The sequence below is a fragment of the Rattus norvegicus genome, chromosome 10 (genome assembly GCF_036323735.1).
Source record: "Rattus norvegicus strain BN/NHsdMcwi chromosome 10, GRCr8, whole genome shotgun sequence".
In the NCBI taxonomy this organism is placed as follows: domain Eukaryota; kingdom Metazoa; phylum Chordata; class Mammalia; order Rodentia; family Muridae; genus Rattus; species Rattus norvegicus.
In genome coordinates this window covers 89,970,005-89,986,931 of record NC_086028.1, presented here as the reverse complement: position 1 = coordinate 89,986,931, position 16,927 = coordinate 89,970,005, and the positions used below count along the sequence as shown (strand labels likewise).

The following is a 16,927-nucleotide window of genomic DNA, read 5'->3' as shown; positions in this document are numbered from 1 at the left end:
GGGAACTGAATCAGGATTTTTTGCAAGAGCAGCCAGTGCTCCAGAACAAGCCAGGATGAAGCAGGTACCAGGGGCTCGGTGCTCAGAGGAAGCACCTCCGGTGACAACATCAGGAAACCAGGACCAAAGGGGGAAACTACGCTCTATCAGGACAGCGCGATGGAGTGCTCCTCAGCTGTAAAAAGGGTGGCGATTTTGACACAAACTACAAAGTGAGTATCATGGAATGGAAAGGACAGTCGCTGCGTGCACTCATTCATCTACAGTAGTCAAAGTCACAAACGCAGAGCACACACTGCTGATTGACTGGGGTGGGGGTGGGACCAGTAAGTACTCCTGGGGAAGTACCCAGAGTCCTTTGAATGCTAGGCAAGTGCTCAACCATCGAGCTGCTTCTCCACCCCATGTAAATAGTCTTCCTTTCCCCCCTTTGTAAGATTGTGCGTGTGTGTGTGTGTGTGTGTGTGTGTGTGTGTGTGTGTCCTCAGAGGCCAAAGATGGTATTTGACTCCCTGAAGAAGCTAGAGTTACAAGTGCTTATGAGCAACTGGACATGGATGCCGGGAACCAAATGCAAGGTCCTTGGGATCAGGAGCAGCAAGCACAGTTGACCACTGAGCCATCTCTCCAGCCTGACAACGTGACCGTTCCTTTTTTTAAAGATTTATTTATTTACTTACACCAGAAGAGGGCACCAGATCCCATTACAGATGGTTGTGAGTCACCACGTGGTTGCTGGAAATTGAGCTCAAGTGGTCAGTGCTCTTAACCACTGAGCCTTCTCTCCAGCCCACAACGTGAGTATTCTTAACATTGTTGAATTGATTTTAAAAATGATTATTATGCCAAAGTCTGTATTCCAGGTGTTTTAAAGTGCTGGGGACCTAACATACGGCCTCACACACTGAGCAAGGGTGTAGCTAACACTGAGCTAATTTTTTTAAAGTTCTTTTCTTTAAGATGTATTTATTATATATGAGTACACTGTAGCTATCTTCAGTCACACCAGGAGAGGGCATCGGATCTCATTACAGATGGCTGTGAGCCACCATGTGGTTGCTGGGAATTGAACTCAGGACCTCTGGAAGAACAGTCAGTGCTCTTAACTGCTGACCCATCTCTCTGGCCCTAATTTTTTTTTTTTTAAAGCAGGATCTCTTGTAGCCCAGGCTGGCCTCTAAATCACTATGTAGCTAAAGATGATCGGATCTTCCTGCCTTCACCTCTCCACCACTGGGATCACAGGGGCGTGTTTCCAGGACTGGAGCTACTTAAAGGAAGAGGAAAAGGAGAGGAAGAAGCAAAGACTTTGTGAGGGGCCCTGACAGCCCCAGAGGGCCCCACTTCCTACCTAGGGGTGACAGGGCAGGAGAAGAACTTTGTGGTTCTTTCATGTGCCTGCCCTTCCAAGGCCTCTCGCTCATGTGTCTGATGCCTCTACTTCTAGATGGATCCTTGGCTTTTGGCTTTGTCTCCCAGATCCAAATCATTTCTCAAGGACACAAGGCCTCAGGCCTCAGGTGACATTATCACACACACACACACACACACACACACACACACACACACACACACACAGACTCTGTTAATTAAGGTTTAAAACAAACAACCAAACAACCGAGGGATTGGTGAGACTCCACACTGGGCTTCTTTATTTACAGGGGAGGCCGTGGGTCTGCGAGGCCAGTATGAGTCCAGTGCTCCGTAACAACCACCATGGCTCTCTCCCTTACTCACGCGGGGCCAAGCACCTGAAAGACAGTGCCAGACAAGAGAACACGTCAGCCTCCCACAGCCCAGGATTTCATCACAGCCCACATCACTGGGAGGGCACTACAGCAAGGAAGGGACTGAAGGAAAGAGGCAGAAACGGGTTGCTTCAACCTGGGGCGGGGCTTTGCCTGACCCAAAGCCTGTGCTGCACCTAGACTAGAAAGACCTAGGGGGAGACAAAAGGGTGTAAGAGCAAAGATCAAAACAGGATTTGGCCGGATTGTTGTTATTGTTGTTGTTGTTTGTTTTGTTTTGTGTTTTTTTTTTTTTTGGTTCTTTTTTTTTTTTTTTTCCGGAGCTGGGGACCGAACCCAGGGCCTTGCGCTTCCTAGGTAAGCGCTCTACCACTGAGCTAAATCCCCAGCCCCTTGTGTTTTCTTTTTTTAATGCCAGCTTGAGTTAACTGAGAAGGGGAACCTCCATTGAAAAAAATGTCTCTATCAGATTGGCTGTAGGCAAGTCTGTTGGGTTTTTGTCTTACTTTGTTTTAGTTTTTGATTAATGATTGGTGTGGAAAGATCCAGTCCACTGGAGAGAGTGGGACCTCAGGACACCCCTCGATTATGTTAGAAGCAGGCTGAGAAAGCCACAAGGACAAGCCAGTTCATGGTGTCCCTCCATGGCCTCTGTCTCAGTTCTTGCCTCCAGCTTCCTGCACTGAGTTCCTGCCCTGGCTTCCCACAGCCCTGAGGACTGTGACCTGAGAGTTATGAGCTGAGTAAACTCTGTCCTCACAAGGTTACTTTTGGTCATGGTGATTATCACAGCAATGGAAAGCCTACCTCAGAGGAGGCAGAAGACAGTGGGGAAGAGGTTGTACAGTAAAGGAGAGAGGGCTGGAGCCCACACCAAGCCCCAGGCTGCCCTCCTAACATGGCTCCACATTCCAGGCACAAGATTTCCAGGGCATGTGATACCATCTGTCCATAAGCTCCAAAAAGGACCTTGAGGAAGAGGTAGAACTCACCTTGGAGAAATGTCTTTACCCGGACATGACATGCTTGACAAAGGCTAGGAAAAGGAGAGAAGAATCAGCCACATAGAGTGTCCCCTGGAGCTCTGCCCTCCTCTCCACTTTTTAAGCCGCTTCCTGTCCCCACACTTCCAACCTTACCGTGCCCTTTTGGTGAGTGGCAGCTCTCTTATTGGAGGACTGGTGGAGAAGGCAGAAGAGCAAAAGGACCTAAACTCTGCCGTGTCCCCTCTGGGCTGACATTAGACAGATGACATGAATAGCACCATCACTACAGACCCCCCACAACCTTCAGGAAGGTGTCAGCATGCCCACTCCCCATCTGAGAAGACTGAGGCTCAGAGACAATACGTGACTTGTTCTAAGTCACTCGGATGGTTCATCACAGAGCTGTCTCCCAAACCCAAACTCCTGGGCCGATGAGATGATATGGGTAAAATCCCTTGTCATGAAAGCCTCACAACCTGAGTTCAGTCCCCAGGAACCAATGGCAGAAGGAAATATTAATCTCTGAAAATTGTCTTCTGGTCTCTGAATACCCATACCCATAGCATAAGTACACACACAATAATAATAAATACATATTTTAATGTCCCTTCCATTATACCAGCTAATCACTCCCAAGTTGGGAAAAAAAAAAAAAAAGCATCCAGTTAGAATCTGCCACAACCCATCTGAGGCACACATCCTGAGCCTCTGGGCTGGCTCATCCCATCCCGTGCCACTCTCTTCCTCTGGGCACCCCAGAAAGAAAGGAAGGGCCTTACCTTCATAGTTGATGCATCCGTTGGCATCCTCCTGCCCAGTCAACAGCTGCTCCACCTCAGCCTCGCTCATCTTCTCTCCTGAGGGGGTGGGAACAGGGTCTTAACGGCGAGTGGCCGAGAAGGGGAAACTGACGCCCTCGTAAGGCTTAAAGCCCGCCCTTTGTCTGAGAAATGGTTAGTGCCAAGTCTCAGTGAAGGCTCTGGAAGGTGGGGCCAAGGATCTTCGGCACGCTCTGAAGCCTCTCCCCTCCGCTCACAGCACGGTGGTGAGGGTAAGAAAAGGAGCCCTAAGCCCGTGCCAGACCTCGGGAGTCACCCCTGCTCTGCCAGCTGCTCTCTTCTCCCAGCCCCTGCTCCTTGCTGGGCAAACCCAGTTCCTGGGATAGATGGGGGCAGAGTCCTATAGCCCAGGAAAACAGGTCCTGAATTAGAATTTGCCAGATGCAGGGACCCCTGGCTACACCCCACCATATGCCCTCGCCCCCTCTTGTCCAGACGTGCTCCTGCGGCTTTCACGCGGCCCAGCGGACATACCCAGGGTGGCGAGGACATGCCGAAGCTCGGCGCCCATGACTGTGCCGTTGCTTTCTTTGTCAAAGACCCGCAGCCCCTCCACGAAGTCCTCATAGGTGCCCTGCTCCTTGTTGCGGGAGATGTGCTGCAGGATGGGCAGGAACATCTCGAAGTCCAGTGTCTTGGAATTCATCTCTACCAAAGGGCAATGAAGGCAGACAGAGACTGCTACGTAAGTAGGTGCTCAGGGGAGGAGAGGCTCAAGAGGTCTCTTCCCAGCCCTGATGGCATAGGGCTTGGCCCCAACTGCTTCTGGGTGAGACACTCCACCAATGACAGGCAGAGTCGTGGAGATAAGACAATAGGATCAGAAAGAACAAACGTCCCATAACTGCACTGGGTCCGGTCATTGGACCGTTCTGTCTGGTTCCTGAAATCAATCACATTTAGGCTCTGACCCCACACTGACCTTCAGGCTTGGGTTTGCCCAAAACTCGCAGCACCTCTGCGTTGGTGGGGTTCTGGCCCAGGGCCCGCAGCACGTCCCCACACTGCCCATAGGTGATTTTCATCTCTCCAGTTGGAGTCCGGTCAAACAATGAAAAGGCCTCTTTGAATTCTATAGAGAAGACACCACGCTTTAACCCCTGCCTGAGAAAAGGCGGCAGCTGTGGCTTGCTCGGTGGGGTAGTTAAAGGATGTAACGGATCCCTTCGGTCGCTGTTCCAGGCTGTCCTTGGAAACTGATCCTACCCCATCTTCTGACAACCAAAGCCGTGGGGACACCATGACCCATCCAACACTGGTCTTTGGCTCTCCTCTCTCCTTCAGTTATAGGCTTTGACTACTTCCTGTTTCTCCTCATCCCACACCCCTCCCTGGTAAGTCTCTGACTAGAAAACAGTAGAGACGTAAAAATATCCCTGACCAGAATGAGGCTTCTCAGGTTTTCAGCTTGGCACAGCCTAGGAGAGTAGGAAAGCCAGGCTGGGTCCGAGTTCCCTCCTGCTCTCCCTGTCCTCCCTGTCACCGTGAGTGTCCCCAAGAGGGGACAGGATGTGGAGACAGTTTGCAAAGTGATAATGGCCTACTATCAGTACTGCCTGTCCCCAGCTGCAAGAGCTTCCTAGCTAGACAAGGTGACCTTGGGGCCGAAGTTAGACCACACCAGACCTGCCGCTGAGCCACTCCAGCCTTCGGTAAATGGACACCTCTGTGGGTCCTCTGCTGCTTAGCTTTAAGTGTGGACACGATATCCACATGCATGGGTGGCTGGTGGGGTCGAAAAGTGTGCCAAGTGTATGCGTCACAGAGGTGACAGACCAAGGTGGCTCTCGCGTCTTCCTGCCTCTGGTGCTAGCTCTGTGAAAGACAGACCTGACACCTTGAAGGGTGCAGAGCAGGTATCTAAGGGCTGAGGCCAAATTAAGGCACCCCTGGGCTCTTTGTAAATAGCCTTAATTCCACCACCGTCTGTTTGCTTTGGTTTCCTTCAGACAAGGTCTCATGTAGTACAGGCTGACGCCCAATGTGCTCTGTCACGGAAGATGTCCTGGCACTCCCGATCCTCCTGCCTCTGCCTCCCAAATGTTGGGATTATAGACAGGCACCAGCCACCACGTCTGGTTGATTTCCAGTCAATTTAGATTCGATTACTTTATTAGAATAATATGAACAGGCAGTGACACTGCAGTCACCTCATGCTGTCCCCCAAAGAAATGGACAGCCACAAACCACAACTGACAAACGAACTGCAGCTGCCTCTAACACAAAAATCCCCCGTGGTGGAAGAATATGCAAATCTGTGAGGGCTCAGAGGAATCAATGGTCCCAGGCTAGTTCCTATGGGGGAGGGTAAGGAAGCTGGAGCCATGTCGCCCAGAGGCTTCGAAGCTGACTAGCATGTGGTGACTGGCTCCAGACAGACAGACGAAGGGTGGATGTGGACAAGATTCCGAGTAGTCACAAATCTCTGAACTGAACTGAACCAAATACCCTCCTTACTTTGAGGATGAGAAAATTAAGTTTTAAAGAAGTCACTTCCGGGCTGGAGGTATGGCTTGGTGGTTAGTGCTTCCTGCTCTGTCTATCAAAGGACACAGATTTCAGATCCTAACACCCACATCAGGCAGCTCGCAAAAGTCCGTACATCCAGCTCCAAGAGCTCCAGTGCCGGCTTCTGGTCTCTGGGCACACATAAAAGAGCCTGGGAAGAGGAGGAGGAGGAAGAAGAAGAGGAGGAGGAGGGAGAGGAGGAGGGGGAGGAGGAGGAGGAAGAGGAGGAAGAGGAGGAGGGGGAGGAGGAGGAGGAAGAGGAGGAAGAGGAGGAGGAGGAGGAGGGAGAGGAGGAGGAAGAGAAGGAAGAGGAAAAGGAGGAGGAAGGAAGAAGAGGAGGAGAAGGAAGAGGAGGAGGAGGAAGGAGGGGAGGAAGAGGAGGAGGGAGAGGAGGAAGAGGAGGAAGAGGAAGAGGAAGGGGGAGAGAGCGACTTCTTAAGGCTCCGAGTGTAAGAACTGGTGACAGTAAGTCTCCTAGGTCCCAAAGTGTCCTTTCCCCAGTAACCGAAGAAAAGCATTAGCTGGGGCTGAAGATGTAGCTCAGTCAGCAGAGTGCTGGCCTCACGTGGATGAAGTCCTGGGTTCAGTCTCTGGCACCACAGAAACCAGACATGGTGCACGCTTCTAACCCCAGCTCTCACGAGATGGAGACAGGAGAATCAGAAGTTCAAGACCATCCTCGGCTAAAAAGTGAATTTGGGCCAGGCTCGGTTATTTAAGATCCTGTCTTGCGGGGGGAAAAAAACCCACTCACCAGCTGCCACAGCTTCACCAATGGGCAAATGAGGAGACAACAGGGATGAGGATTAAAGAAGAAACCATCGAAATCCAACAGGAAGAGAAATGGCTTCAAAGCCAGGGCGTGTGTGGAAGGTTACAGAGAGCTAAAAGCGCTGCCTGAAGGCCGCCGGGGAGAGTAGCTCACCCAGCTGTGCTGGCAAGCTTGCGTCTGGATTCCCCTTGGGTGATGAAGGAATTTGATTACTAACTGAGTTTCCAGGCCTCACTCGTGCCGTGGACTTGTGGCTACAGAACATTTAACTAGAAAGCACTAAGAAATCCATGGCATCTACAACGATTGCATGACGGCGAGTCTCCACAACGGACGACAGAAACAGAAGCCAGCTCCAAAACGCGTGTGCCGGTTCCCGTGTTCTGTGTAAACGGATCCTCGTTCTTAGAGGGGTGACTGGTAATTACCGCTATTAATCTTACAACATGGATCCAGGCATCCTTTCTTTCACCCGGGGCCAGGGAGACCACATGTTAACGTCCCCCCAAAGAGAAACAGCATCAGAGTCTCTGATTATTTAAGTACATCCACGTGTAAGGAGTCCTGAGATTTCTCTCTTTTAAGATTAATTTCATTTTTAATCATGTGTATATCGTGGGGACCGGGAGAGCACAGGAGCTGAAGTTAGAGGTGGTTGTGAACTGCCGGACATGGGGGCTGGGAACTGAACTCAGATCCTCTGCAAAAACAGTACACACTGCTAACCACTGGGCCACCCCCCCCCTCCTGCCTGCCCTTGAGATGTATCCTAAAGTTGCATCTACTGACACTTTATATAAGAGTGAGAAGTTGTCTCTATTGAAAACGAGAAGAATTGGTGATGGAGACCACAGACGAACTCCTGTGCTTGCAAGTCACCACCAGGACAGATGGACTTGTCACAGACTTACTTCATCACAAAGGAGTGAGCGCCCATAAGCTAAAGAGGGTTTCCCGTGTCAGGAACAGAGAGAAAGATCTCTTGACAGATGAGTGGAAGGATGGGGCGGTAAAGGGATCAGCATTTACTGAGCGTCGACTGTACCTCAAGCCCTCTGAGAATGCAATTGAAAGTAAAGGTCTAGAATCAGACACCTGAATTACAATTCCGGCGTAACCCAGTCTCCTGATGAAGAAGCCCCACTGCAGGCCCTGTGAGAATGGACACTTAACTTCTCTGAACCTCCGTTTTGCCACCTGCTACCTGAGAGCAGTGAGAGCTACTATACCTCAGTGGGCTACTTGAGGAATAAAACGGCTCGATCCGAGTAAAACACCTACGACTGCCTAGCAGACCCGATGGAATGATAATAAGATCTGTGACCAAAAGGGTCAGTCACTTCTTCTCTGGAAAATGCAACAGAACATGGGGTTGTCCACACTCACCTTCGATCTGGTCGGCACTGAAGTCTATCTGTAGGGGGAAAAAAAACCACAGGGGTGAGGACAGGGACTGCTAAAGGCTTCCAGAGGCAAATCTGGACACCTCTAATAGGCCACTGAGCAGCAGAGAAGAACACTGAGCTGGGTGTAACCCAGTCTCCTGATGAAGAAGCGGGGTTGGCTGTCCTTGAAACAATGTAGCCATCAAAGCTCTGTCAAAACCAAGGTTGAGCCTCTGGAGAAATTGCACTGCTTTGCAATGTTCTTTGCCCCAGGAGCAGGCATGTAAAAGGAACCAGGACAGAAGCACACAGCCTGACCACGTGCTCATCATGACACTGACACGCTGGGCTCCGGGGTTGCCTCTGCTCTCACTTTAACCCAGGAATCTTTCTATTTTAAAGATTGATTGATTGATTGATTGATTGATCTATGTATATGAGTATACTGTAGCTGTCTTCAGACACACCAGAAGAGGGCATTGGATCCCATTACAGGCCACCATGTGGTTGCTGGGAATTGAACTCAGGACCTCTGGAAGGGCAGCCAGTACTCTTAACCACTGAGCCATCTCTCCGGCCCAAATCAAGGAATCCTATAAACAAAAGAACTAGGTGACTATGGGAACAGAAGGATAGTTCCCATGAATACCACCAATGCCCTCCCTCCCTCCCTTCCTCCCTCCCTCCCCTTCTCCTTTTTCCTCTCCCCCTCCCCCCTTCCCCTCTCCCTCTCTCCTGTTATAAAGGATGGGCAATGAGGAGAGCCAGCTGTGTGGAAGGAAGTGGCAGGTGAAATGGGAGAAATAGGAGAGCCCTCTTTTGATGCCACTGGGCAGCTCTTGTCCAGACAACAGGAACCAAGCATGGTGTTTAATCAGACAAGTCAGAAATAAAGGCAGTGGCGGGGCTCCTGGGGACATGGATGGTCGGCCTTTAGGAGAGACAGGTGGTGCAGAAAGCCTCCAGGTACTCGGGGTTTTCCACTATTCTCAGTTTCTGCAAGAAGAGTCAGGCACGAGGCTGGGGCAGTAAAATTGCCTTCATCTATCTTACAGGCTAAGCCTGCTAAGCCCCTTACTAGGGCCTTGGCATGGTATTGTGTGGAGTTTCTCGTGTAGGCTGTGATTCTGAGTAGACTACACAATTAGAGGGTTCAGGGTCTCTGCCTGAGTGCCACAGAACCTTGTCAGCATTTCTCATCGCCCCAGCCTTGTCTTGAGGCTGAGATCCCCGGGGGCCGGCCACTCCAGACTTGATATTAATAGCCCTTCATACCAGTAGCCACTTGACCTCTCCCATCTGGTGCCAAGTCGTCAAACTGCTTCTCTCCAGAGACTTCAGACCACCTCCCTCCCAGGCCCAACCCTTCCCAGTTCATTCCTTCAACAGCTGGGCCAGATTGCCGGAGGCCTGAAATGACTGCATCAGTCCACAGGGGCCCACACCAGCCCCAGGGAGAGGAGTGTTACCAGATAAGAGGGGGGATGGGGGAAATGATGAAGCAGGGCTAACACTGGGAGGCTGAGGAAAGCAGGCCCAGCTCCCTCACCAAGTTAGAGAGGGCCCAGTCAGGCTGGGGCCGCGAAAGAGTGGCCCATCATTGTATGGAAAGAGGAAGAGAAACCCTCAGGCTCCCCTTGCCTTCCCTGCCCCTCTTGCCTGAAGTGTATTTGTGAGTGAAGTCTCTCATACCCCAACACACAACAGCACCCTCCCTGACCCTCTCCTGCATTCCCAACCTCGCCGCGAATCCCACCGTGTGTCTACTTCCCATAAGCATGTTCTGCCTCTCAGATGGGGAGATGATTCAGTGGTTAAGCTGTTTTTCCAGAGGACCAAGGTTCCCTACTACCCACAGGATCTGTAACTCCAGTTCCAGGGGGATCCGATACCCTCTTCTGTCCTCCATGGGCACTGCGTGCATGTGATACACAGACACACGTGTAGGCAAAATACCCATATACAGAAAATAAAGCAATAAAATTAATATATATATATATATATATATATATATATATATATCTCCTTACTTCAGGCCAAAGCCAATCTTTATGTCACTATGGTTACCAGGCACCATGCTTGACCAAAGCTGCCTGGTTGGCTGCACCTGCCACCATTTCTGATTCTGCTGGGCTAATCCGGGGTGGCCTGGCTGAGGCTCTCCGCACATAGCAGCAGCCTGTTGTTAAAACAGAGAGCCTCTGACCCCAGTCTCCTACTGGTTCTACTGGCCCTTGGGGCTAGGATCTAAGGCTATAGGTCATGGCTCTCATCTCTGGCCTGAGAGAATAGATCTCTCTGCAACAGGAAAAACAGGATCCTGACTGTCGTCAGCGCTGGCCTTCACTTACCTTCACACTCTTGGGATCAAAGGCAGAGTCCCTGAGGGGCTCGGGAGCTGGGGCAGGAGCTGGGGCAGGGGCTGCGGCTGCCTTGGCAGTCTCCTTCTTGGGCTCAGGCTTCTTGGGAGGCATGCTGCCTTAGGATCTCCAGTGGACGTGGGACCTAAAAACTGAGGAAAGGTGGCTCCTGAGAGGAAGATGGGAGACTGGAAGGCCTTCCCCTGCTTTTATTCTGGGTAGGAGCCCCCACAGAGGGGCTGGTGAGAGCTGGAGCAACTGCTGCTGACTATAAAAGGAAGGGACACCAGCAGGGTGCAGCTGACATCTCATTATTGTCACCAGTTCGTCCTCCCCCACTCTCACCCCACCCCCACCCCCATGCACACACCTCACTCCTCACAGCTAGCACCCCTGGGACAGATTATGTCTTTCCTGCCAATTGGTGGAAACCCGGAGAGGGGCAGGAAAACAGACCCTCTCCAAAGTGCCAGGGCAGCCAGGGAGGGATGAGCAGACTTGAGCCCTTGATAACCCTCACAAAAAGCCCAGGGAAAGTTGAGGCTTTTTTTAGTCCCTCCTGAACAGTGGCAGCCCACTACACATTCCTTTTAAACCAAGAGCCTTTAAGCTAGCCCTGAGCCCTGCCCTGAGGCTCAACACCCCAGGCATGGAACCCTGAAGCAACAGCTGGTTGAGCTGGCTTTGCCGTCCCCACTCTCCCAACCGCAGGCCAAAGCCCTTCATTGTCCAGGGCAGGCATCTCAAGAACTCCATAGACTTCAGCTCCCTGGATCCACCCTCTGCCCGCAGTTGTTCTAGAACAAGTATTGCACATGTGTGTGTGGGAATCTGGGTAAGAAACAGAGATATGGCAAAAAGTTGGGAGGCTGGAGGTTAGGAAACTCAAGATCTACCTGTTGCTTACTATGCACCAGGTACTACTAGACACTATTCCTATAAGATATTAAAACCTCCATCATTCTATAAAACAGATACCATTATTACTCCGATAGCACACGCGCGTGCATGCGCGTACACACACACACACACACACACACACACACACACACACACACACATTAAAAGAACTTGGTCAGGGTCACTTAGATGATTAATTATGAGTTGGGATTGGAAGACCGGCAGGACTGATCCTAAGGTGTGTAGTTGAATAATTTATACTGCCGTCTCATTTATGTGAGAAAGAAAAGTGGGGCAGAGCAGTCATGGGGAAGGACAGGATGGAAATAGGACAGGATGAAGGGACCATGAGTTTGAGGCTAGAGTCTGGGTTAGGTAGCAAGATCCTAATTAAAAAACAACAACAACAGAGAAAAACAGAAAGAGAGGAAGAGGACGGCTGGAAGGAAAGAACACTGGAGGTGGGAATCAACTGTTCACAGGCCACGCCCCTGGGACCTAGGATATGAAGAGGATGGAGGGAGGGAGGGAGGAAGAGAGGGAGGATGACAGAAGCTTTTTAATTTTTTTTTCACTTCCTAAACTAATGAAAAATAATTTTTTTTTGTTCTTTTTTTTCGGAGCTGGGGACCAAACCCAGGGCCTTGCACTTCCTAGGCAAGCGCTCTACCACTGAGCTAAATCCCCAACCCCAATGAAAAATTTTTTGAGACAACCATGTGATATTTGGGGGGGGGGGGGGGATGAAAGTCAACAATAATTCAGAAAAAAAAAAAAAAAACGACATCCAAAAGTTTGTCTACCACACATACCTACGCTGAGCTTAGAGTTTAGACGATGTAGAGCTCTCGAGATGAAAACCAAGGCACGTCACTTTGACTTTCTAAGCCATGTCTTCACCTCCAAAAGCAAGACTGTATGAGCTGAGGAGTGGCACGGTTGGTAGTGTGCGTGCCTAACATGCACACAGCCCTGGGCTAGATCCCCGGCACCACATAAAACAGAGACGGTAGTGACACGTGTTTATAATCCCAGCACGCAGGAAGTGGAGGCGGGACAGTCAGAAATTGGAGGTCATCCTCTGCTATGTCGTATGCCTTAGGCCAGCCTAGGCTACATAAAGAAAGAAAGATTGCTAGTCGGGGGTCGTAGAACATGTCTATGACCCGGCGCTCAAGAGTTGAAGGAGGGGCTGGAGAGATGGCTCAGTGGTTAAGAACACTGACTGTTCTTCCAGAGGTCCTGAGTTCAATTCCCAGCAACCACATGGTGGCTCACAATCATCTGTAATGAGGTCTGATGCCCTCTTCTGGTGTGTTTGATGACAGCTACAGTGTACTTATAATAAATAAATAAATAAATCTTTAAAAAAAAAAAAAAAGAGTTGAAGGAGGAGGATTGAGATCTCTGACCTGGGCCACATAATGAGATTCTGCCTCAAACAACAAGAAACCAAATTTGGTAGACTGAGTGCCCCCCCCCCCCCCACTGAGTGCCTAAGCTTCCAATTCCAGGTACCCTGGAGCCAAACATCTGCCTTCCCCCAGTTCCCTAAGCACAACCCCAGATCATTGCTAATAAAGCCTCAAGTGCCCTTGGGCTAAGACGACCTTGTGCTTTACAGACTTACTGGGGAGGACCCTGAGGCCCACAGAGGCCTTTGAGTCTCCCATGCTGTCAGCGCAGGGCTGGCTAAAGTCTTACAGCAGCACCCGTCCCTTCCCACGGCCTGCCTACGCCTGTGCCAGCTGCTGGAAGCAGGAAAGGAGCCTGAGCCTCAATCTGGGTTGGGCTGCTCTCATATCGCCTCTTCCCCTCCCTTGGCCTCACTTCTCTCGCTTCTCACACACCAAATCCGACCCTTTGAAGCCATTGGGATGGTGCCCAAGGAAAAGGCATCTGCTGCCACAGCTGCCAGGCAGAAGGGGACAACTGAGTTCCACAAGTTGTCCTCTGACTGCCACGCATTATGCTCCCCAACTCCCACAGATACAAAGTAATTGATTAATTTTGCAAACCTAACCCCTTGCCCACTCTTGATCTGCATCCTTTTGTATTCCCTTCGAGTCCCCTCCATGGCCTGCTTCACGTGGACTGAAGTTAGGTGGGTGGAGGTGAGGAAGGAAAATCTGAAACACAGCCTCCCTGCCTCCGTCCTGAACAAGCGTCCGTCCTGGACAAGCGTCTGTCCTGGAGTGTTCGCATGGAGAAACGCCCTGGGGAGCCTGGAAAAGCATCTCAGCTGGAAGACTGGAAACCGACATCCTAACTCACCAGCCATCAAGTCTCTGCGAGCCACAGCCAGCTGACCTCTGACATGGAGGATACCGAGAGCTTTCAACGCCCAACAACAGATTCCTCATGCCAGGACACTCTTGACACTAAGAGGGGGAGAAGCCAGGTCAGGGGTTCCTCTTTACCACCAACTCCCTAAGCAGCACCCTATCCTGTGTCTTTTCCAGTTTCTTTGGATTTTGTTTTGTTTTTAACAATTATTTATTTTGGTGGGGGGAGACAAACCATGGGTATATATGGAAGTCAGAGGACAACTTATAGAAATTAGTCCTCTCCTTCCACCGTGCGGGTCCCAGGGATCAAACTCAGGTCATCGGGCTTGGGAGCACATCTGTTACTTTTGTCCAATGAACCATCTTCCTGGCCCTTATATATTTAATTTGATGTGATTCCTTGTTTTTTACTTGTTGGGTTTTCATTTTCATTTTAAACTTATTTTTTTTTTTTTTGGTTCTTTTTTTCGGAGCTGGGGACCGAACCCAGGGCCTTGCGCTTCCTAGGTAAGCGCTCTACCACTGAGCTAAATCCCCAGCCCCTAAACTTTTTTAAAAGATTTATTTATTACATATAATAAGTACACTGTAGCTGTCTTCAGACACACCAGAAGAGGGCATCAGATCCCATTACAGATGGTTGTGAGCCACCATGTGGTTGCTGGGATTTGAACTCAGGACCTCTGGGAAAGCAATCAGTGCTCTTAACTACTGAGCCATCTCTCCAGTCCCATTTTTAAACTTTTAAAAGATTTTAAAAGATTTGTTTTATTTTAGATTGTGTGTGTGTGTGTGTGTGTGTGTGTGTGTGTGTGTGTGTGTGTGTGTGTGTTTATGTGCACATGTTTGTGGAGACCAGAGGAGGTTTTATATTTCCAGGAACTAGAGTTACAGGTAGTTATGAGCTGCCTTACATGGGTGTTAGGAACTGATCTCAGGTCCACTGTAAGAGCAGCAAGAGCACTTAAATGCTGAGCCATTTCTCAGTATTTATTGTTTGGTTGATGTTTTTGTTTGTTTGTTTGTTTGTTTGTTTGTTTTTTGAGACAGAGTCTCACTGTGTAGGCTAGGCTAGCCTAGAACTCATAATATAACTCATGCTGGCCTCAGACTCATGGTAATTCTCCTGTCTCAGACTTTAAAGTACTGAGATTACAGGCATGAACCCTATTTTCACAAGGTATAATACACATCATGTGTGTGTATCCATTCATTCATTAATTTTGTGTGTTTCACCTGAGAAAACCAGAAGTCAATGCCTAATGTCTTACTCTATTATTCTCTCTCTAAACCTGGCTAGACTGGCTAGCCATGGAACTCTGGAGATCGGCCTGTCTCCAAACCATACACCCCAGGACTGGGGTTACAGGCGTGGTAGAGGAGGCACGAAGGTATCCGAATTCAGATTCTCATTCTTGCCCCATGTCTTAGCCTCTGTTCGATTGCTATGAAGAAATACCATAACCAAGGCAACTCCTATAAACAGGTGGGGGCTTGCTTACAGTTTCAGAGGCTTAATCCACTATCATCAGGTCAGGGAGCATGGTGGCATGCGTGGTGCTGGAGCAGTAACTGAGAGCTATCTTCTGACCCACAGGACAAGAAGTATGGAGGGGGGACAGGAAGGCTGACATGGGCTTTTGAAACCCCCAAAGCCCACCCTGAGTGACACACTTCCTCTAACAAAGCCACGCCTCCTAATCCTTCTAATCCTTTCAAACGGTTCAACTCCCTGGTGACTAAGCATTCAGATAAATGAGCCTATGGGGGGCCATTCTCATTCAAACCACAACATCCCAAGCCTGTGATCTCCTTCCTGTGATTTACACACTCACAACCATTTTCAAAGAAATGGGTCAGCTATTTTAAAGTCTTTACATTACTAGTGAATGAAATGCTCTCACCTGCTGACCAGTTTAAACACCAGTCATTCTTGTTCTTCTGGAAAGAAATGTAGTAACATGATCCTCAAAAGACAGAGGCTGGGCAAGGATGTGGCTCAGAGGTAGAGTGTCTGCCTAGTATTTATGAAGCCCTAACTTCAGTCCCCGGCACCATAAAGGTGACTGAGTAAATGATCCAGAGGGGCTGGAGAGATGGCTCTGCAGTCAGGAGCAGTTGTTGCTCTTCCAGAGGACAGGTTCTCAGCACCCATGTCAAGAGGCTCACAACTGTTTATGATTCTGACTCCAGGGAATCCAATGCTGCTGGCCCCCTAGGTACCAGCACTCAACCGCACATAATCCAAACACACACACACACACACACACACACACGCACGCAGACACATGCATGCGCACACAGACACACACACAGATACACACACACAGACACACACACAGATACACACACAGATACACACACACGCACACACAGACACATGTATACACACACGCACATGCACACACACATACACACGCGCACGCGCACACGCGCACACACACACATATACACACACGCAGACATATGCACGCACACACACACACTACACAGAAACACACACATGCACATACACACACATACACACACACAAACACATACATGCACACACACACATACACACACACACACACACCCCTACACATAATTTAAAATAATACAAATAAATATTAAAACTAGAAATCTATAGGTCTGCAGGGCTCTCTGGAGTAGACTGTGGTATATCTGAAGCCTGTTTTTACCATTTCCAGTACAGGGTCATGACCTTTTAACAACTCAAGCTTTGTAAGAAAGGACACCTGAGGCAGGCAAAACATCCCAGCAAGGGATCTTCATTTCCTGTAGATTCTCCTGTGGAAGCCAGGTTTCCTCAGAGGAACGAGAGAGAGAGAGAGAGAGAGAGAGAGAGAGAGAGAGAGAGAGAGAGAGAGAGAGAGAGAGAGAGAGGCGCAGAGGACGGAAGGACAGCATAAAGTGGCTAAAGGGATTGTGAGGTGTGGGTTTAAGAATGCGGACGGACAGACAGACCAGGCAGAAGGGATGGAAAGGGGCAAGGTTGAAGCTTGGAAAAGAGCCTGTGGAGTATTTTGACCCTGAAAGCAGGTTGTGAGTTTCTAGGTCCAGGCAGCCTTCCTCCTCAGAAGAAAAGCCAGACTGTCTGAGACCTCTGGCCATGGGGTACCCCAACATGGGGCAGGGATT

The 16,927-nt window shown here is 49.8% G+C and overlaps 1 protein-coding gene across 5 annotated transcripts in view; it reads right to left on the bottom strand.

Moving 5' to 3' along the window:
* Positions 1-1,623: 1,623 nt before the first annotated feature.
* Positions 1,624-16,927, bottom strand: part of Myl4 (myosin, light chain 4) — a 35,576-nt gene continuing 20,272 nt past the window's right edge. For 2 of the 5 annotated variants that reach the window (XM_039086843.2, XM_039086844.2), the window contains exons 2-8: positions 10,590-10,743; positions 8,240-8,267; positions 4,496-4,645; positions 4,048-4,221; positions 3,514-3,591; positions 2,741-2,784; positions 1,626-1,751 (exon numbers count right to left, since the gene is read on the bottom strand). In XM_039086843.2, coding sequence (XP_038942771.1) covers positions 2,756-2,784; positions 3,514-3,591; positions 4,048-4,221; positions 4,496-4,645; positions 8,240-8,267; positions 10,590-10,712 — 582 coding nt within the window. In that variant the 5' untranslated portion in view covers positions 10,713-10,743 and the 3' untranslated portion in view covers positions 1,626-1,751; positions 2,741-2,755. Of the gene's footprint in view, positions 1,752-2,740; positions 2,785-3,513; positions 3,592-4,047; positions 4,222-4,495; positions 4,646-8,239; positions 8,268-10,589; positions 10,783-16,927 lie in introns of those variants that run through there. The other 3 variants (XM_039086842.2, XM_039086841.2, NM_001109495.1) reach the window with 2 other exon arrangements.